Source organism: Aphis gossypii, chromosome 3, assembly GCF_020184175.1.
Source record: "Aphis gossypii isolate Hap1 chromosome 3, ASM2018417v2, whole genome shotgun sequence".
NCBI classification, from domain to species: Eukaryota; Metazoa; Arthropoda; class Insecta; order Hemiptera; family Aphididae; genus Aphis; species Aphis gossypii.
In genome coordinates, this window is record NC_065532.1 from 50,808,716 (window position 1) to 50,832,359 (window position 23,644).

The following is a 23,644-nucleotide window of genomic DNA, read 5'->3' on the forward strand; positions in this document are numbered from 1 at the left end:
ACGTTATATGCTTATATAGTTAATATATACTAATACAATATTTAATAAATATTATATAATGTATACTTAATCTGTTAATAATTATTTACAATTTAAGAATCTGGCATAACATAAATCAAAATGTTCAAAGTAAATTAATCGTTAAAAATTGTATAAAAGGATATCACTTTTAAAAATTCATTAGATTAACTAGATTGAATTAAATTATTTTTAATACATCAACAATCCAAATCAAACATGAATTTTAAATTTACTGTTGCAATGGCAATTGTCATCGTCGTGAGTTTGTCCGTAAGTAGCATCAATATAATGTTATAATATTATAATTTATGGTTATTTTATTTAATAAAAGCCATTTAGTTTCTGACAGATTAAATATAAATAACATAATAATAAATAAATATTTAAAATTAGCAGTTAAATTATAAAAATTAAAAATTAAATAATTAATCTAATAACCTTATAGTAAAATATACAGTAGGTATAAACAGTTAAGTTTAGTTTGGGTTAGGTATACCATATAACTCACATATGGTTTGTAGGTTATAATTTTATATATGGTGTATACAATGATGTATTTTGACTTATAAGTTTAAATAATGAAGTAGGGAAAATTTCTAAGATTAAAAAATTTAATACAAGGTTCCTCGTAAATTTCAATTAATATATTAAAAAAAATATATATATTGAATATTTGTTACAAACGTCAAAAGTTCAAATTTTGATAAAATAGCTGATATTTAAACGAATCATAATGATTTTGGTAATTTCATTGTATTTCAATTCAATATTTTCAGTGAAAATTATTCAACTTATTACTAGTGAAATGAATTAATTTAATATATTTACCTATTTACCTATAGAATTAGAACGTTACATTTGCATGTAGTACAAATAAATATACAATTATTATCTTTAAAAAATCGTATAAAGTTCACCATCATTATACGATATGTAAAAAATATCGATTTGTTACACTGATCATGCGGTTTTTATAATGTAACAATCGTTTCGTGTTCCACTATCAATAATAAAGCTGTACCGTCATTTATATAAATGTTCCATTTATGGTACATCATCATGGATATTATAAGAATAATATCTATAAACATCATGCGGATAATCACGCGATTTAAATTTATTGTAAACATGACTAAATCGTAATTTGAAGTTGAAATGACTATAAAAAAAAAATTCGCATTACTGTAATCTAAACTTAGTACTAAATTTATAAAATTGACATTTTTAAATAAAAATGAATAAATTCAACGAGCGCTGTCAACATTTAAATTTCAAATGATTATAAATAATATTTCACCAAAATGTATTTTTAAATTATTATGCAAACAACTTTTGTGATACCTTACAATATTAATGTTTTATGGTTTTTGACTAAGTCTTAAGATTTATATCAATATTAAAATACCTAAAAAAAAATAAATAAAAACACTCAAAATGTCTATAAAATATAAATATAATTTAAAAATAGTCTAAATATTTTAAAATGATTATTAAACTAATATTGGTACATTTTAGGGTTCTATGATATTTTTAATTATTACTTTTTACTTATTACTATTAAATTTTAAATTCGAATTTAATACTTCCTGAATTATAATGTTGTTGGTTAATTGGATTTCGACTTTTTACTCCCCAAATAACCAACTAAAGCTTTGTTATTCAGAAAAATATAAATACTTACAACCTGTGCAAAACCAAACTATCTAATTATTATTTTATATTTATTTAGAATTTAGGACAAGTCCAAGCAGATGATCCTCCAGTACCTCCAACTACTACTTCAGCTCCAACTCCAACTTCTTCCACTCCCCAATGCCCAAGTTATCCTTCATCAACTGGATCAACTACAACACCATCTACAACACCACCTACAACACCACCAGCAACGTCTCCATAATTATATTAAATATTTTTACTATAAATTCTGATATAAATCAACAGTTGATTTTATATACTTGCTAATTATACCCATTGAAGACGCAAATACAGTATTATGCACACTTAGATGTACTAATATAATATGTATTTCGTTATTATAATTTGTATCACTGCACATAATAATTATAAATGCCTTTGAAAATTAAAATATTAAATTGTTTTTATTATACATTTTGCTGCTAATGAACCATTTTTCTCCGAATGAAAACTTTGAAATTGAAAATAATAGATCTTTAGGTTTCATACAAAAAAAAAAACTTAGATATATAATTTAAATTTATTCAAATATCCTTTTTTATATGTATATTGTATTTATAAGGTCAACTTCAATAACCTCACCAATTTCAAAATTGAAATTTTCGAACGTAATGGATGTATTTAAAAGAACCTAACCTAGCGCGCATGTGTTGTATCCGTCTTGTAAACGTAAAAAATATCAAAAACTTTTTTACCCGGGAAAAAACCGAGAATCTTACAGTCATAACAACAAAAATAGTTATTTAAGTTTGAAAAACATAAAAACATAGATTTTGAAATGATAAAAACTTTTTTAATACAAGTGATGACAAGCGTCGTTTTGTACATTATCTTATTATTTTGAAAAATTACTGGTAATTTTTGTATTTTTACTTCTTTTTAAGCAAAAACTAGATCCGTCTTGCTTTGATTCATCTAATTATTAACCAAGTTGAAAATCGAAGCATTCTGTCAACTAGTTATTGTGTATAATATGTACAAAAAATAGAATTAAAAAACAAAAATTGTAAAATCAATACATTTATTATATCGTATGTACTATTTTAACATTATAGTTGCTACGCTCAGAATCTAAAATTGCAACAAACATTTTAAATACTTAAGGTTACCTAAGGTACTTAATAATTTTTTCATACTTTAACTATTTTTAAGTTTCAATTAGTTTCAAGAAGTTTTATTGTATTTAAATATTATGTTATAGATTTTATATTTTTATTCAGATAATAGGGAATTGTGGAAGAAATTAAACTGACAGCAACGAGACTAAAGAAAAAGTATGTAATAACAAAATTATATACAAAAATGTAAGTTAAAGCTAAAACTGTTCCACACAACCAAACTAAAAAATAAACAATTTTTAATAGATATGTATTTTTACTAGTTAATTATAAATTATAATAGGTATTATTTTTATATTAAAAAAAAAAAATACAAAAAAATTCAAAACTTAAAAATATGATATAACTTAACATATTTTTTAATAATAAAATAAAATATATATAGGTAGATATTAGATATGCAAATTCATACATACAATAATAATCGATAACTGATAAGTATTATTTATCATATTTGATTTCATAAATTTATATTAATCCAATAATTCTTCTCGTATGGCTTCCGCAAGCAGTGCAATTCCCTAGAATAATAACACTATTTTATACTTGATTAACTTAAATAACTAATAATACAAATTACTATATAGTATTAAGCTCTATTATTTATAATGCAATTTGGATGAAAAAATTACTAAAAATTAAATTAAATGTTGCAAAAATAAATAATTTTTTATAAAAGAAAACACTTACCCGATCGACTTCTTCTGGTGACGCAATGGAGTACGATAATCGAATATAGGGACTTGGATTTTCAGGAATGGCTGATAACGCAAACCCAGGAGCTAAAATTATACATTTTTCCAAACATCTAGTAGTAACTAATTTTTTAGCATCGTTCAGTCCAATTATTTTCAACCACAAAAACATACCACCATTTGGCTCATACCATTCAGCTAATCCTATTTAGAAAAAATTCATTTTATTTATTAGTAGGTATATGCATATGATAACAAAAGTTAAAGAATAAAAGTCCGTTTAATTTTATCAAAAAATTTAATTATTATTTCGTTAAATACAAATCTTATATAATATGATGATTTAAAAATTTAAAAAACTTTCTTGATTCATAATATTTCTTGATTAGATACATAGATTGTATTTACATAAATACGTAGTATACATAATTTTTTTTTTTTGTAAAAAATATGTATATATTATATACTCGTATATTTACCGTGAGACAAATTTTAAGATTTAAATGGTTTAATTATGAGAAAAAAATAATTACGTCATTAAATAAACAATAATAAATATTATGAAGATAACTCAGTGTACCCTTAGCTAGCATAACTTATGTATATCGAATACTGTGGTTATGGCAACAAATTTTCCAGTTTTCCACACTGTCACCCTTAAGTATTATCTCACATAATAATGTACACTTTACTAAATTCCTAAATAAGATCATCATTTTTGACAATATCTATATTTTAATTTTTTTTCAATTTTCAAATACAGTTGTCAGTTAATTATATTATATTGCAATAGTTTCTTACCGTTAAGATGTTTATTAATTGCAGACATCATGTAATCCAACTTTTGTTTGTAAAAGTTTTTGACGTGCATAAAATGAGAAATTAAACCATCTTTACCCCAATGTGATAAAAGCTTGTATAAAAGCACTTGCGATAATGATGATGTGTGCATTGATGATGTTTGCATATGCAGCTCTACTCTATGTAGTAATGTTTTGGGACCGGTTATGAAGCCGACGCGTAAACCAGAGCTCATGATTTTTGAAAAAGAGTCAAATCGAAGTACACGACCTTCTGTATCCATGGACAAAAAACTAACTGGATTTTCCTTAAATCATATTTCAACTAGGTAATTAATTGATTTATTGTCAATTAATTAGAGAAATGTTGACAGTTACCTTTTCGAAATGTAAGTAGTAATATGGATCGTCTTCAAGAATAAGCATATTATATTCACAAGCCAATTTATAAATTTCACGTTTTCTGTGTGTGGGTAATGTAGTTCCAGCCGGGTTTGATGCAGTAGGGTTCAAATAAATCATCTATTATTAACATTGAACATATGTTTATTATATAATATTGAAGCTTATCTACTTTGCTTATTTACTTTCCTATGGACAAAGGTGTATTTTTTAATTTAAATGTAAATAGTATTAATTTATCTTTAAATACAATATTTTAAAATCTGTTTGTGATCTTATAATTTTTATGTAAGCAGGTAAATGTATTACTAGTATTGAATTTCTATTTGATAGACCTAACTCAACCTTACACGAATCTTTTGAAACAATTTTTAAGATAAAAAAAATAAAAGAAATACACATTATAAAATCCGTCATGCTATTGCTTATGTATGCTATTTTATAGTAACTACAATATTAGAACAATATTATACCTACTTAAAATATTAGATTTTATATGATACATATTTCATTAAATAAAATTATTTTTAAATACTTTTCACTAATTGCTATACAATTTCTATGGGAAAAATGTTTATCTTTAATTTTTTTTTTTAAATAACGTTTATGAGTATATATTGAAGATAGGGAAGTGGGTAACACTCTGCTGTACAGTAGATATCGAGTGGACCTCGGGTAAATAGTAAATCATTATAATGTGTTAAATTTGAATGCAAGGTAACCATGCATAGGTATCATATTTAATTTTTTAATTTTTTGTACATATTGTAGTTACTCGTATGTATGGTTCTATGTCATTTCTATAGTTTTTTAAAGGCTTTAGTTAGAAAATCTTTAGAGGAACTCGGTATTAAACTTTCAATCCTTATCTATAAATAAAATAAATTTAATATATTTTTAACTACAAAATAATTTAGAAATACTTTATACTTGTGATTTTGACGAATTTTGCCAATGTTTAAACTTCAAACGTTAATAAAAAAATTGTGCATATTATGTATTTTTATTTTTATAATTTTTGAATCAGTATAAGACTCACTAATGAGGAAATTCATATTAAATTTTCAAGTATTTTGACTTAGCCAAAAAATTATCGATATTTCAATAAAAAAAGGAACATTTCAAATGCCTATGAAAAGCCTTAAAATCGAAATATTTTGAAAATTAAATCAAGTAAAAAAAATGCCAATCCAAACAATTGGTGAAAGATGATTGAAGTATCTATGACTTGTTTTTTTTTTAATTATAAGAAATATTTAAAATTAATGGAGAGTAAATTGAAATATTGGCGCTTGAGTTGTATTCATAGTTATTTGAAGGAAAACTTATGGAAAACTTTGTGTTAAATTTTTTAACCTTAGGTATAAATACCAAAAATTTTATGAATTTTCAACTACAAAATTATTTGAAAATTGTCATGTTTTTGACATAATATTATATAGTAAAAATTTGAATTTTAAACGTCTATAAAAAAAATTGTGACAAATGAATTTTGCTTTTTCTTTTAACTGCAATAAGAACAACTTATAAGAAATCTTGCATCAGTTTTTAAATTTTTTTTATTGAAATTAGCAAAACTACGATCAGAGGATAAACCACCTTAATATTTTTATATTATAATTATTACAATAAGAGTATCGGTGTATACACATATAGTAGTATAATAATATACATATATAATAATAGTTTACTTTGGGTATCGGCAACATTTTCCTTTTTCTTTCAGCTAAAACTTTTTCGATTTCTTCCACGACTACACCACAAGAATCTTGTATTATTGGTATGATATCAGCACTATATGGTTTGAACTGCAAACATATTAATATTTTAATCATGAGATTTTATAATAATAGTAAGATAATCAGTTTAGTTACTTTATAAATTATTTGTAATGTTTAATATTTAGATAGAAAAAGTTATTACTTAGGTATTACAAACACAGACTACAGTATACTTCAGCATTCGAAAAATCAAAAAATGAATTTTCAATTATTGGATATATTATAATATAATTAGAATTTAACATTAATACATAATTATGGTAAGATATTGAAGGCTTTACCAAATCAACGGCTCCCGTGTAAACAGGATCAGGCATAATCACTGGGTCGTTGCAACGCACACACATTTCCACGACCTTGGACAATCCTTCTTGTGCGCCAGATGTCATAATAATAGATCTTTTACTCCAATTTTGAGGTCCGTGAAAACTTTCTTGTATTTCTTCTAATATATTTATTAGAGGCCGATATCTAATAAAAGTATATAATATATAAGAATATGATTTTTATTAATCTATATTATATAACAGCTGACTACTAGCTTAGCCAAAAATAAATTGCTTTTGAAAACCCCCTCGAAATGTGTTCGAGTTTTTTATTGGGTTCAATCAAAATGGTGTACCTAATTTTTATATTATACAACACAACCATAAAGTTTTCTTGCCACTTTTTCAGACTTACTACTGTTGTCGTAATATGCATATATTTATTTTATGTATATATTATATTATACACATTTAATACATCTATAATGTTACTACTGTTACAATATACAAAAATTATTAAAATATAAATCTCAGTCTAGAAAATAATATTATGTGTATATGTGTACATATAACTCTATTACAATTCTTTAGTCAATAATCACTAATCAGTTTGCTAACTACTTATGTATATCAATAATATTATAGGTTACGCTATAATAATATAGTTCTCTATAGCAATAACTACTGGTTGTGGTCTCTGTATAGAACTCTACGATATTAATAAAGTGTTTTACATTTTAATTGTATGTGTTTCATTTTATTCGTTTACGTTAAAATAATCGACGTATAAGACAAAGTGACGCCTAAATAGTGACTTGTTACACTTTATGAAGTTTTATTGTGTGGGAATGGGGAGGGATTTCAATCTAAAAAACTATATTTTTTGTATGTGTTTTCAGTTTTGCTAACCCAATAGATTAATTTGTATGAACCATAAAGTGAAGATACATAATATTATATGCATCAGATTATTTTACTATCTTACCAGGAGAGTTCGTTTTTTGTGATTAATTTTGATATGTCTTAATGAAAATTGTGATGACATAAAATATCAAATTATAAATAATAAGAAAATTACTTTGGTGATGTTATCTGGCACTGATAGGCTATTATGATTTATGACCAACTCGTTTTTAGAACACCACCATTCATACTATCCTCACCGTGAAATAAGAATGTAACTATACTTCGTCGTTTAGTCGGCGGACCTGTTTTCAACCGCAAATCATTAATAATTTAGGTATTACTAATGATTCTTTTAGTTTTTGCAAGCCAATCAAAGTCGACCTGCGTGCGACGAACTCCTTTAATTCGATACTCGCGTACATTCTTATTCTACGACGATTATATTATAATATGTTCCAATATTCAATGGCAAGAGAATTTTAGGATTTGAATTATTCAATCTATTTTACAAATTTATTTATGGTATGTATTTTAAAGAGAGATTACCTAATTCTATTCATCGAAAACCACAAGCAAATTTTACCAATAATTATTAATATTTGTAACATTATTTATTAATTTAAAAAAACATAATATTTTTATCAGGTTGTTTTTATAATTTTTTACCTTTAACATACAAGTAGGTACATGTACTATGTTTAATTAACATGACCTTATTGCTAATTTAAATTTTGTATATTTCTTTATACAACGAAACTAATAATTATTAATAGTAAATTATGTTTTGGCTGATATGCTGATACAATATTGTTAACCTGGGGGTCACATAAATATTATTTAAATCAATACGAAAAATTATATAACTCAAACAACAAATAAAGTAATAAAATAAAAATAAATATACAATCTTACATATTAATACAAGTATAATATTATATTATTATCATATCAAAATTTCACACTAAAATTTAAATCTATTTTATTTTAATGGTGGTGAAGCTACGACTAAAAAATTGAATGGTGTTGTCATACATTACGTGTTTAATAAATGTTTCATAAAAGCATTATATCAGCTCACTATGAATGAAAATTCATTGTGAACAATTAGCTGCTAAACCTATAAATGAATATGCCTATTTAATAATAATAAAAAAAAATTATTAAAGCTAGATAGATAAGACGCATAGGTAGATATGCAAGTGCGCAATTTTTTTTGTTTTTATAAATAAGTGGGATCCGTTGTCTCGCCATAGATATACAGGTTTACCTATGTATATTATGTTTATTCAAGGTACATTAAAAAGACACCCCAAAACCATTTGAAAATAGTTTGCATTATGTTATTTATTAATTATTATATTATGTCTTAACCATGAAAAAAATCTTATAACCACATCTGGTGCATTTCCACAGTAGACAAAACCTACAGAATTACCACTATATCTATAAGATGATTATTTTCGTTAATACGTGTATCGTGGTAATCAGTTTTTATATTTGTTTTATGAATATAAAATTATGTATTTTTTTTAGAGAATAATTTTTAAGACGAAAATTCTTAGATTGTATTTACTGATTATAAGATGTAAAATTATATTTATTAACTAGCATGTAATTTATAAATAATTTTTATATTTACCAACTTTAAAACTTCATGCTAAGCTTTTTAATGAGTTTTTGTCATTTTACTTTGGTTAAAAATGTTGTTTAAAACCACTGTTCAAAAAATGAAAAAAAAAACAATTCATATTTATTTATATACTATATAGTGTATTATAGTGTATTTATATTTAAATATAAAATAATTATATCATAATAATATTATGTTTGTGCTTAATTTTATATTTATAAAAAAAATCTGACCTTCGTTCTATAACATTAAGAATAATTTTGGGTGCGGTAATAGATTAAATAGTATTTTGGGGTATCAAAAATAAAAGAAAAAAACTAAAGTACTTTTAAAAATGACCAACACAATATAAAAATTGTAAATTCGCAAATTTTTTTTTTAAACTTATTTTTACCGATTTTAACCCTTTAATATCGAAATTTTGAAAAATCTTTTCTTAGTGAGTGTCTACATCACAAAATAAAACTACTATCCAAATTTCATACTCATAGCTTCAGCGGTAACGGCACTGTTTTGATTATTATTTGAGTACACTTTCCTTTATATTATGTATAGATTATTATAGAATTACCATCTACTTTATTAAATTTTTATGTCCAATTAATCTTAGGTGGACACCTATGGTATTGTATTCATATTCAAAAATGTATTAATATTTTTTTAATTGTTAGTCATAAAAATAATTTTTTTAAATAAATAATATTAATATGTTTAAAGACTTTAGTTACTATTTGGAGTACGACATTAACTAATTACTTTTAGTTTTTATGTTATTATCATTTAAACTTGTTCATTAAGTGAATAATTAGGTATTAATATTTCTTATTAGTAAAAATAAAAACATACCCAACCGAAGGTAGATATTGCAAGGCATCTGATAGTTCTTGACCTTGAAGTTTAATATTTTCGCCAGTAATTAGTTCTACGCTTATCTTCTTGAATGGAAATGTTTGTACGTTCGGTACTCCTACACCGAATTTTATGCAATCTGGTGGTAGTTTTTCTAACAATCTCGCTAAAAAAACATCCAATCAGTAATGGTATCATATTTATATAAATAAAGGTACCTATTCTTTGTTACAATTAAAACAATGATATACAAATCAATGTCAAATTTAGAATTTTTTTTATGAATGAAGGTGATATACTGATATGTATTAACAAAGTGTTCAATGACTTTTGTCAGTTAATATTTGAAAAATTCCTTCTACGGACACGTGTGTGTTTTGCATTATAATTTATAAAAATACCCATGTATGAACAAATATTAACTTTAAATACAGAAAATCATTTAAAAAAAGGTGGGCTGCAAGTGGGTAACACTTTGCTGAACAATAAGCAACGAATTAGTTTCTGCGTAAAATTTGAATTTATTAATATATCATTGTATATGAAAAACAATTTTGAGTGAAGATAACCTATAAGTTTATATCATTTTTATGATAATATGTTTATTGAAATTCCTATTAAAGTTATTAATTGTATTATTAGTATTACAATAGTTTGATAAAATCATTTATTTTTTATTTTTACATTTACAGAAAATTGTAAAAATAAAATTTACTCATGTAGTTATTGACAATTATAATTAAAACACGTGATAGGCATTTCAAGTAATCACGGTTATTTTGTTATGAATTATAACAAATCAAAACGGAATTATAACTTCCAAAATTGAAAGTTGAAGTTTCTACTGCCTAAAAGGCGATGATACACAAAAAAAAATGTACACATTATTGTAAAATTAATGTATCAAATGCTCCACTCGGAATCTAAAAATGTCAAAAGGAAATCTATCTCTCAAACCGTCCATCATAAATTCGCATACTAACATAATAACATCAATCACAGTATTATAGTTACTTATTTCTCGAAGTTTAGACGACTGGCGTTTAGATGAAATTTCGTTAATGAAATAAGAATAGTCAATTTCAAACGGGATAGCACTATTTTGATTGTATGGTGGTAGTGGTTCTTCAGGACAATATTCAGGAACTATACAGTCAACTGAACAACGTTCCATGGACGCTGATTCTTTAGAGGACGAATAAAATTGATACTGTGCCATATTCTGTAACAGAAAAATACAAAATTAAAATAGGCAGGTAACAATAATATTGTTTAACAAACAATCGTTAGGAAATTATTAATTTTCGAGCGTATACCTTTAAACACTACTATCATTTTAACATTCAGTTAATTCATATTAAAATTACTAATTTATATAAATATAACTTAGAGTAAAATATTAAATAAAAAAAAGCGGGCAAGTGAGTACCGCTCTGCTGTACATTAGGTGCCGTATGGATCATTATTGTATATTATAGGAGTGTTAAATTTGAATCCAATGATAGTTATCATTGTATACGAAAAACGATTCTGAACGAAGATGATTTGTCAGCCTAGGATATAATTTCTAGTGGTTGGTGAAAAAGGTGGCTTATGTTTTAATGGCCTGAATACAACAAAATTTAAGTTCTTTTATAATAATTGTAAGTTTAACTTATGAAAAACCTTGTATTAAATTTTCAACTCTTAGCTACTTATACAAAAATTTTTATGAAATATACCTACAAAATAATTTGCAAATATTCATGGTTTTGACGAATTTTTGTCAATATTTGAACTTCAAATGCTAATAAAAAAAAATTGTGCCTATGTATTCTTATAATTTTTTAATCACTATAATAATAACTTATGAGGAACTTTGCATTAAATTTTCAAGTATTTTGATAGGGCCAAAAAGATTTTATCGACACATAAAAAAACAATTTTCAGAAAAATTGAAAATTTCAGTTGTCTATAAATAGCTCAAAAAAAGTCAAAATATTTTGAAAATTAAATCACGTAAAGAAAACGCTAGTCTTAATAACTGGTAAAATTTTCAAGTATCTACGACTTATACTTTTTGAATAATAACAAATATTTAAAATCGTTTGAGGATAAATCGTTATCGTTACGCGATTTCGTTAAAATTTAAAATTCAAACGCACTTAAAATTTTTCCTATAATGATGCTTCGAGTTTTCTCTATAGATACTTGAAGGTAAACTTATGGAAAACTTAGTGTTGTATTATTAATCCTTAGATATAAACACAAAAAATTTTATGATTTTTCAACTTCAAATAATTTGCAAATATTCATGCTTTTGACGAATTTTCGTCAAAATTTGAACTTCAAATGCTAATAAAAAAAAATTGTGCCTATGTATTCTTATAATTTTTTAATCACTATAATAATAACTTATGAGGAACTTTGCATTAAATTTTCAAGTATTTTGATAGGGCCAAAAAAATTTTATCGACCCTTCAAAAAAAATTTTTCAGAAAAATTGAAAATTTCACTTGTCTATAAATAGCTCAAAAAAACTCAAAGTATTTTGAAAATTAAATCAAGTAAATAAAATGCCAATCTAAATAACTGGTAAAATTTTCAAGTATCTACGACTTATACTTTTTGAATTATAACAAATATCAAAAATCGTTTGAGGCTAAACCGTTATTTAGCGCGGTTTTGTAAAAATTTAAATTTCAAACACTCATAAAAATTTTTTGTCTGAATCCGGTAGAGTTTTTTTTACAGATATTTGAAGAAAAATGTATGGAGAACCTTGTACCAAATTTTCAAAACTTAGTTATAAAAGAAAAAAATTTTATGATTTTTCAACTTCAAAATTACTTGCAAATTTTCGCGTTTTCGACAGATTTCGTAAAAATTTGAACTATAAACGCTTATAAAAAAATTTTGACTAACGATTTTTAATTTTTTTTAGCTACAATAAAAACAACTCATAAGGAACCTTGTATTAAATTTTCAAAACTTTTTGGTCATCCAAAAATTTTTTATCGACACTTTAAAAAAAATTTCTCAAAAAAATCGAAAATTTCAGTAGTCTATAAATAACTCAAAAAAAGTCAAAATTTTTTGAAAATTTAACTATATACAGATACCACTGACATTAACATTTGGTGAAAATTTCAAGTATTTTCAGTGATTAGTTTTTGAAGTACAACCACACAAAAAAATCGATTTGGTCGAAAACTGGTTTTGCGTAAAAATTGCCGTTTTTCCGTCATTTTTTTTTTGTTTTTCTTGATTTTTTTGAAAACTGTTGGAAAATGTTAACTTTTTACCTCTATAATGCACCAAGGATATTCACTTTTACATCGGAAACCACCCCCATAGTTTGAAATTGGAGCATTATTTCGACTAGTTATGCTGTACACAGACACAAAAAAAAAAAAAAAAAACAAAAAACAAAAAAACACATATCATTGTAAAATCAATACATTCATCACTTCGTTCAGAATCTAAAATATTTGTGCGCATTATCTATTATGTGTTTTTTCTTCAAATTAAAATTACATAATACATTATATAGGTATACAAATAGGTAATATACTTATTATATTATGTATTTATTATAATACCTATTCAAATAAAAAGAGCATTAAAATAAATACATTTTACTATTTAAACTTATAGGTCATTAAATAAATAATCATTTTATATTAAAACACATCACGTGCTTTATGGTAAAGATATGTACAACTAAACATGTGAGGAATGCGTGTAGGCAATAGAACTACAAAAGTAGGTTAACATCTTATATATTTCAGTTATATTAAAGTCTATTAAAAACAGAATTAAAAATTAAATTAAAATATTCTATATGAAATTTAAATTTTAAAATTTTCCATAGAAATATGGATGGAAAATAAAATAAAATAACTAGGTATTTAGAATTTTCACGTATTTTATATTATAGTCCTGCATATATTTATATCACATAAAATATATAATAAATAATATAACTGGATATATTCCTTAATAGTAAAAATATTTATAGTAAATACTAAATAGTAACTAGTAAGGCAATTTAACATTTAATTTATAACTGTAAAAAAATATATGCTATTAATTACTTTTGCCTAAAATATAAGTAATAGCATATGTTTACTAATATTTGAAAAACAATGTAGGTGTCTATATTATTTTTAAGGTGTTCAAGTTTGGAGAAAAACATTTACCTTATTTTTCACGTCCTTTATGCATTCCTTGTCAATTCTCAGTTTTTAATCATTCAATTACCTTTTATACTTTACTTCTTTTTACTCAACATATCACGAACACCAAGAAAATAAATAATTTTTTTCAATCTTAAGCTATAAATATTCGTTTCTACTGTAGATTTTTGACGTAATTAAATCGAAATTCGAGTTAATGAATTATAATTAATGTACTATATAATATTACTATTTCCTAAGAATAATGGGTCCGTGAAAATAATGTTTAAAGACATGGAACTATGATATTTTGAAAATTAATTTTCTTTTTATACTTATATTTTAATGGTGAAAAATATCAAGTTCCTACAGTAAATAATTTTTTAACTAGGTATAACATAATAAATATAATAAAATTGAAATAAATAATAACTAAAATCGTTATTTGTATTTAAAATGTTCAATTTTGTTCAGTCTAAAAAAAAAAAATCATGATATATATATTTTAATATATTATATTATCATTATTCATTATACTTATATACATATATTATAAGATATTTTTTAAATTAGTTACAGCAACTATTATTAAAAACCTTTTAATAATTATTAATCTTGAATTACATCAAAAACATAAAAAAAATTTTTATTTTTTATTATTTTAATATCCTTACAAAAATATGTACTAAATACAATTTCATACCGGAAACTTCTCTCGAAATTGAATATTTAAATATTTTTACTGCTTTAAAAAAATACATCAAACATACCAAAAAAAAAAAAGATCTCATATCATTATAAAACTAATAGATACATAAATTGTTGCTCCATTCAAAATATAAAAGGAGTACTGTGATTAATTTATTATACTTTCCACTTCGCTGAACTAAATTACTGAGATTTAAGATCAATTATTGTTTTTAAAGGAAGCAAAAAAACATTTAAAAAACCTTTTAAGCAAAACTGATTTAAAAATAACATACAAAGTGCAATATTTAACGAAATAAAGTACCTACTAATTTATTGAGAGTTGTAAAATAGTAATCATAACCTACATAACGACACATCAATTATTAATACACACGTATTGTGTAGGTGTATTATTAGGCCATTCACGATCGATAATAATTAATATTAATAGTCTTATCATAATCAGAAAGTTTTATATTAGTTAAGTTTCATAGATTTCATAATATTATTATAAAATTTGATATAAGAAATAACATATTTTGTATAATTGGCAGTGTTTTAAAACCTTAAAATTGTATATTAATCTTAAAAAAGCTAAAATAGTAGAATATTACTATACTATAATTTAATACATTTTTAAGTATGAAAAATTTTATTGGAAAAATCAATGTTTTTTTGTTTTATTAATTACTTAAATATACGAGTATAACTTAACATCAATCTTATATCATACTAAATAACACGTCATATAACTATGTATTTATTATTTTTGTACCAAAAATTTAAATTAAAATACATATAGATCTATAAATGTACATAACTTAAACCATGATCACCTTATTGTTAGCAATATATTATACAAAATTTATATATTATATATCAGTACTAATATATATATTATACTAGTACTTACTGATTTTTCGTCTATAAATTATAATCAATTATAATAATTGGCTAAAAATGAAATTAAAACTTACCAATTTCATCGAAATATTTTTTTTTAAAGTCTTCATAAAAGACATTTCAGTATAAGAAATAGGTATTTATAATTAAATAAATTTTAAGAAAATAAAGTTTTTCAAACAGAATCAAAATAGTATTCAATAATAATAAAAGTAATATACAATGTTCCCTAATATTAAAGTATATATTACTTTAAATGTCCGTTTAAAAATGAAGAAATATGTTTTTTAGACGAATGTTATTAATTACCTATATCCATTATCCATGGCTAAATATATATATACATATACATATATACTTTTATCACCGTACTACGTCGGTCGGTATATCTCTTATCTATCACTGTCAGTGGCGGTCATGACACCTGCGTATCACGAAGTTGCGATCATACCTATTTATTTAGCTATGCCTATATGAAAAAGTAGATCTTAAAACAAAAAATATTTAAGCTATGGTTGTTATGATTTAACACATTTTTTGAACAAGCTCAACTGTAGACTGCACCTAACTACGGGGGACTTATGAACAGTATATTCTAACAACAAACAATTGATAACAATGATTGATATTTTAGATCTTATCAAAGTTGTTGTTTACACCAAAGTTTTGAACCTGGGTCGTCAATATTAAATGTTAATAAAATAAAAATAATAAATTGTACAATTTTACTTGATATAATTACTTATAAGACGTATAATATATTATCTTGTCTAAGTTAAACTAAAATTTAAAACTATTTTATTTTAATGGTACTGCAGCTACTATACTAGACGGTCCCGAATGGTCTTGTTACACATGCTTGAAAAACGTCTTATAACAATATTAAGTATATAAACTCACTATTTTATTTATTAAATAAAAATATTTTTGAAAATAAATAAATAAAAAATCACCACTTAGTGTTTACTTCGAAAAAATGTACAATAAGCAATATGTAATTATTTTCAATTCTAAATTACTTAAATTTAAGTACACAAGGAGGTTGTCACAATAAAAATTTACAGAAATACTATGGTACACAACCTTACAACTAAAGTAATTTAACCTTTAAAATTGTGTGGACTTATAAAATATCAATAATTATTAGTAATTAGTATAAGATTTTTTTTTATCTTCTCTAAAATAAAATATACTAATCAATATAGTAACAATGGTTGCTGAGCTATAATAATAATATAAAATATTACCTTCTATTACTATTTAATATACCAAGAAATCTTTGCAGTCTTCTTACGGTATAATCTTCAATACACTTTTAATAATAAATTGTAAATGAAAACTTCAGAACTGATTAACTTAAATTAATATAAATAACACTACCTAGTCACTAATATACTATTCAAATGAAATGCTAGTACATTGGATTTTAAATGAACAGTATTATTGCATATGCTCCCTAACAAAAATGATAAGATGTTAAGTTGCTTAATTAACGTTTTAAATTACAGCGCCTGTACTTACTAAATATACTCAATCGATAGGAAATTTCATTGTATTAATCGTATCAACAAATAAATGTTAAATAATTAATTAATTCATACATTTAATAATAACATGGATTTATATTTGTTCTATGATAAAAAAATTATAATAATCCAATTGAGACATTATATTGATAATAAGCGTATACCTCTGGGAAACTCGTTAAAAAGGAAGTAAATTTAAGCTTTTAAAATAAAAATATAAAACTTGGGATATTGGTATCTCGACTGTCGTATAAGTATAAAATGTCAATTACTTATTAATTTAGTCACGATAATATAGTTAAAATACAGTCGAGTTTCAATAACTCAAACTTCTATAACTCCTATAATCCGATAATCAATAATCCCTAGGGTATTCCTTTACGCTCAATGCAGTAGTTATAACTTGAGAATTAAAAATTGAAAATAAAGATAATTTTTATCTCAGTTGAAATTCGAGCTATCGAGATTCGACTGTATTTGAATTTAATAGTACATCATCTCTCAAACATGAAAACGATTCTGATTTCTGAGTATGAAAAAATGTTATAGAGAAATTTATCTAAATCCAAAACACATGTATACAAGACACATATATTGTATGTTTCATTTATACATATATGTATAATGTGTATGTATATTACACGATTCGCTGAATATATAAACCATCAATTTTTTACTTGATCCAAACTTATTACATATAATAATACATTAAATTCTTTTGAATTTAAATATTAACGATGTACCTACCTACCTAATAAAAATAGTATAAATTAGATAAGGATTTGATAATTTAGAGTATAATTAATAATTATATTACCTATTTAATATCTGACGCAATATCATTATATGATTTGGCCTTATACTTTGTTATTTACATAATACTACAACACAGTTGATTACAAAAATATAAATATGACAACACAACAAAAATAAATAATAAAATCACGTGAACATGATATATTTTTTGCAATCAAATTATTCAGGTCAATATTTATTCAATTTGTATATTGTATAATAATTAATAATTATATACCATACGAAAATATTTAGTTGTATAATATTATTATCTATGTTTTTGAGGAATGCGATTTTAACATAGTAATTATAAATAAACATAAAGTGCAGACCTTTACTCAATGGTGTAGACACATTAAAGTATACATGTATTGAATAAATATACACATATTTATATAAAATAGATAAGATCATTCACCTTAAAGCAAGTTAGTGTTGTATAGAAACATTACGTTTTACAGCAGTTAGTCTATTATTATGTTTCAAAAAATCTTGAATTTTATGGGTAATCTCTAGTTTTTGACCTATTTGTTACTTGGAGGGTAGGTAAGGTTAGGTATTGGGGGGGGGTTAGGTTAGGTACCTATTGGGGGAGGGGTCAAAAATAAAATATTTTAGCTTATTTTAAATTAACTAATTGAAAAAATGAGAAAAAAATTCAATTTCGATACAACTTTGATATATTTTTATATATTAAAATTACTAAGACTTTGAAGGGTGTTTAGGCTGGGAACAGACAATAATAAGCCGAGTGTCTAGTTACTGCCTGTACTTCATACGGATCTTGTACTACACACTGACCTAACTTGTGTGTTTGTGTGTGTGTAAACTTACAAGTAATAAATAAAATGGTAACACTGGTTTTTATTATACATATATTGTTTAATAATTTGGTAATATTCAAATATGAGATCGTGTAAAATTCTTTAAGTACCTGTATAATGTATATATATATATAGGCCCTCCTAGTCTAACGGATAAAAAAGTGTCTAAAAATAATAGTTTTATTTTTATTAACGGCTCTTTTTGACGACGGTACTTACACGACATCGTACGATACAAGAAAGCGGGAGGGCCGTGTTAATTTGTGCGCACCAGCGGCTCGGCAGCGGTCAACAACGTAACGGCACGTAATCTTAACATATTATATCATTATAATAATTCAAGATGACAAAATAAACTAATTAAACAAAAATAAAATACGTTAAGTATAGCGGATGGTGAGCGTGACTGTATCGTGTGTGAATCGGTTGGTGACAAATATAGGCCGTTGACGTATACCTACTGCAGGCAAACAAGGCGGGTGGTTGGGGTGGGCTATCAAGGATAAGTTATACTCTGGGTGCAAGCAAAGGGTTACCGAAAAAAAATATTTGAAAGCCATATGGCTTATGTTTTATTAAAATTAACACATTTAAAAATTAGTAGCAGTCTTAGCTGATGAAATCGTATTTTAAATCCATATAGTCACTTAATATGGATATATGCCCAAGATTAGTGTGTAATCAGTATCTGTATCTTGGTCAGGATATTGACCATAGTTGTACATTTTTAAAGTAAAAGTTAGGTACTTTTTGGCCTGAGTGTGATTGTGTAAATGATAAAATAGAAGTTGATTTGACAAATTAACAAATGGATTCTTTAATAATAATTAAATAACTGTCAAACTTTAAAGAGAGAATAGTTTGATTTATTATCTTATATAAATTAACATGTATCTTAAAAAAAAAAATAACGGTATCAAACTCGCACGGTGACTGATGAGTGATAATTATGGATAGGGACTTTATGCTCTAAAAAACCTTAAAATATGCATGCATTAGCTTAGCTGGTTAGGGTAAAAATTATTATATATGCTATAAAAATATACAAAAATGCTAAAATATGCTCTTAAAAATATTTTATTTTTAAATAAAAACGAAAAATTTCGAATTTATTTATAATTAAATAAGGAATTTTTCTTTAGGCTTTTTTAATTAAATTTTCACAACAAAAACACCAAGTCTAGAATATTATACTAACTATATAATATATATATATATATTGACGCAAGACGAAAACGTATACGATACGATTAGAAAAATATACATCAACTGACCGTATTTGGCGTATTCCATATGGTCATTTTATGTTTTTCATAACACACAAATAATCGGGAAAACACACGGTAGATACTTTATTTAAATAAAGTTTAAAAAAATAAAATTATTATTATTATAATAATAATATAATAATTTATATTTTATCATTTAAATCTATTTTTATAATTCATAGTAAAATATTTTTCCCATTGTTTTAAATATTTAATTTAGTTATAATGAAATATGCACTTATAGGGAAAAAAGCTGAATATCCAAAGTTTAAATATAAATCAAAATGATTGCTTTAAACTTTTAGTATTATGAAACAAATACATAGCTATGTTTTGAACGATTACTGAAAAACATGCAAACTCTTATAAGTATCTAGCCGCTTTGAACAAAAAAAAAACAATTGTTATTCTACTTGGCATAGTTGATTTTTATTATAAATTGTGTAAATTGAGCTGAATAAAAAAATTGAACTATTTAACGCTTAAAAATATAAGTATTATATTATACAATTATGTATAATATAGTATATATGAAATATTCAAAAATGTATGTTTATAATGTTTACTTGCGTGATGTTCCATTTTTGGAGCGATTGAACTTTTCAATATTTTTTAGAACATATATATATTGTATACCTAGAAATCACATATAATTTTGTTGTTATGTATATAAATATTCTTCTTTAGCTTTTATCAAATGTTGGCTAAAAACCTTAGTTGTTGAAGCTTTAATAAACACTAAAAAAAAAAAAAAAATTGTTGTTAAAATGTTCACATAAATATACTATAAGCATTTAAAAGTTAAATTTTGACAATACTCATTAAATTTATTTATTTTTAATTGAAAACGTCAATATTAGAAATTTAGTACAAATTTTAGATTATAGAAATGCGCAATTTTCTTATAGTCATTTCAACTTAAAATCACGATTTTTACTCTAAATAGAAAAATAACTTACTAATTTATAAGCTTATAGTATATTAATTTAAAAAATGAAAAATATAATTAGTTATATAGTCTGACGGACATCCTCTACTCAGAATCTTTTTTTGTATATAATATAAATATCATTGAATTTAAATTTAACACCTGACCAAAGACGAGGGAGTGAGGGACACTATAAATATATACAATACGTAGACCAAGTTTTCCGATTTTTATTTTAACCTTAAACTGCAAGACTTTTTTAAGTGCTTTGCCACCCTTCCGGAACATTGACAAAAAAATTAAGAACCGTGCAAGGATAAACACGTTGCAACTCGTACCGCGGCTGCACGAAAGATAGTCACTTGGAACTTTGTACGCCTATTACTATGTGACCGAGAGCCGTGTGCACTCCAGATTTATTTTAATTTTGTTTTAAATTTCCTTAGCTATTTAAATATGTAGATTAAGTAGATTAAGTGCTTCGCCACCTATCGCAACACTGTAAAAAAATTAAAAACCGCTCAATAATACCAGTTAACACCTTGGACAGCGGCCGCATGAAAAGTAGTCATCTGAGACTTTGGTATCTTTTATTTTATGATGTGTATGAGTTTTTAACTCTAAAATCATTATTAGAGTTAGGATGTTTATGACCTATAAACACACAAAAATTCCCTTAAATCTTCAAAAAATGTACTTAAAAATTATCTAAAAAGTCTAATTAAATAAGTGAAAAAAAATTATTTTTAAATAATAATTTTTATTATAGATATGGGTGTAATTATAGTAATTTAAAATATGAATTATAATATTAATAAAATAATAAACAATAGACAATAGTATACATTTAGATTTTAAGCATTATATAAAATTGACGGTTTATAAAACAGACGATTTTGCTTTCGACATATTTAAAATCGTTAAAATATACAATTTGAAAAATATCGATTAATTGGTGAACGCGGATGCCGAATTACTACTGACAATAGTTCTTTTTACTGCAATAATTATAAGCACGTAAAATAATACATCTAATGTCTATGTCAATTTAATCTTGTTTATCGGATTTATTCCATACCATTTATAAATATACCAAACATTCGATAAGCATCTATATGATCGGTGTATGTCTGAAAGAGTATTTGCTTTATCAATGTATAAAACCAAAAAACCCACAATAATAATACTAATATTTTTTTTAATGTTATACAAATTTTCTTTAAAATACAAAATTTGTGAAAAATGACTCCACATTATACAAAAACTACAAAAAATTTACCTTAAAAATTAAAAAATGACTTAAAAGTGTTAAAAAATGACAAAAAATGCCTTTATAGCTACAAATGTCCAAAAATGCAAAATAAAATTAGAATATTCTGCATCAGGGAAGAATGAAACAAATTTTTAGCTAAGATAGCATTGTATAGAATTAAAGGAAAAAAAATACATGTCATTAAACACGTCTTCGACCACGGGTCGTGTAAAGATCATAGGAGTGTATCGCACTGTACTGAATTTGTTTACTCAGATGTATATCATTATAATATTTTTTAGTTTAATTGGTGATATTATATTATATTAAATTATACTATATAGCGGTATCGTTCATGGCCAAATACATCATCATCGCACGTACGCTTATGATTCAACGGGAAATCATCGATATATGATTGACGCAAATGCGTGGGAAGAGCGGATGCGCGTGCACTGACCAGCAGGGACCAGCCGGTACCCGCGGGACTCTATGGACGATATATAAGGGGGTCCAAAATAGGCACATTTTAGACGTGATCCACCAGAGTTAGAGCAAGCACCTTCACGTCACCCAGTGTAATATTTATGTCTCCTAACGTTGATTCCGATTTAGAATGATATTCTTATATAATATTGATAAAGTGATATCTAAAGTTTTCATTATTCTTTATTATAAAAAATACTTCGATTCCAGTATAATAATTAGTTACAATAAAAATTTAGTTTAGTGAGATGAAAATTGTGGCCTTCAATACTCGCTGGAATATAATTGTTAATACACGAATTTACGGGCAATGGTCGTTTGGGCGAAGCTAATAATTTTGACTAAAAAAATAATGGTCCGTTTGGGTGTACCATTTGGACGAGTGAAATTATTTTTACCTATGCGAGGTAAAAACCTGATGGCAGATACGGATGATATTAAGTATTGCATTTTAATAAAAATCTAATGGATTTATTTTAAATGCACTAATATTATATTATATGTCATTTAATTTAAAAAAATTATGAATTCTATACATGTACACATATACTATGTATATAATTCATGAATTTTATGTATATTTAGAATGTGCACTACATATTTGCAGTGACACTCACGTCTCACGCTACACGCACATGGCAATAAATCAATG

General features: G+C 24.6%; 1 protein-coding gene and 1 non-coding gene across 8 annotated transcripts in view; one reads left to right on the forward strand and one right to left on the reverse strand.

Moving 5' to 3' along the window:
* On the forward strand, positions 1-2,128 carry LOC114132207 (uncharacterized). Its single transcript, XR_007604773.1, has 2 exons — positions 1-291; positions 1,751-2,128. It is a non-coding gene; the product is annotated as an uncharacterized LOC114132207 (transcript).
* A 935-nt stretch (positions 2,129-3,063) lies between these two features.
* LOC114132211 (kynurenine/alpha-aminoadipate aminotransferase, mitochondrial-like) overlaps positions 3,064-23,644 on the reverse strand; it is a 28,267-nt gene continuing 7,686 nt past the window's right edge. For 2 of the 7 annotated variants that reach the window (XM_027997608.2, XM_050202768.1), the window contains exons 2-9: positions 11,178-11,385; positions 10,161-10,329; positions 6,794-6,983; positions 6,423-6,539; positions 4,708-4,851; positions 4,331-4,637; positions 3,525-3,733; positions 3,064-3,355 (exon numbers count right to left, since the gene is read on the reverse strand). In XM_027997608.2, the coding sequence (XP_027853409.2) occupies positions 3,308-3,355; positions 3,525-3,733; positions 4,331-4,637; positions 4,708-4,851; positions 6,423-6,539; positions 6,794-6,983; positions 10,161-10,329; positions 11,178-11,385 (1,392 nt within the window). In that variant the 3' untranslated portion in view covers positions 3,064-3,307. Of the gene's footprint in view, positions 3,356-3,524; positions 3,734-4,330; positions 4,638-4,707; positions 4,852-6,422; positions 6,540-6,793; positions 6,984-10,160; positions 10,330-11,177; positions 11,386-15,987; positions 16,178-16,222; positions 16,247-17,160; positions 17,325-23,644 lie in introns of those variants that run through there. The other 5 variants (XM_027997610.2, XM_027997609.2, XM_027997611.2 and 2 more) reach the window with 5 other exon arrangements.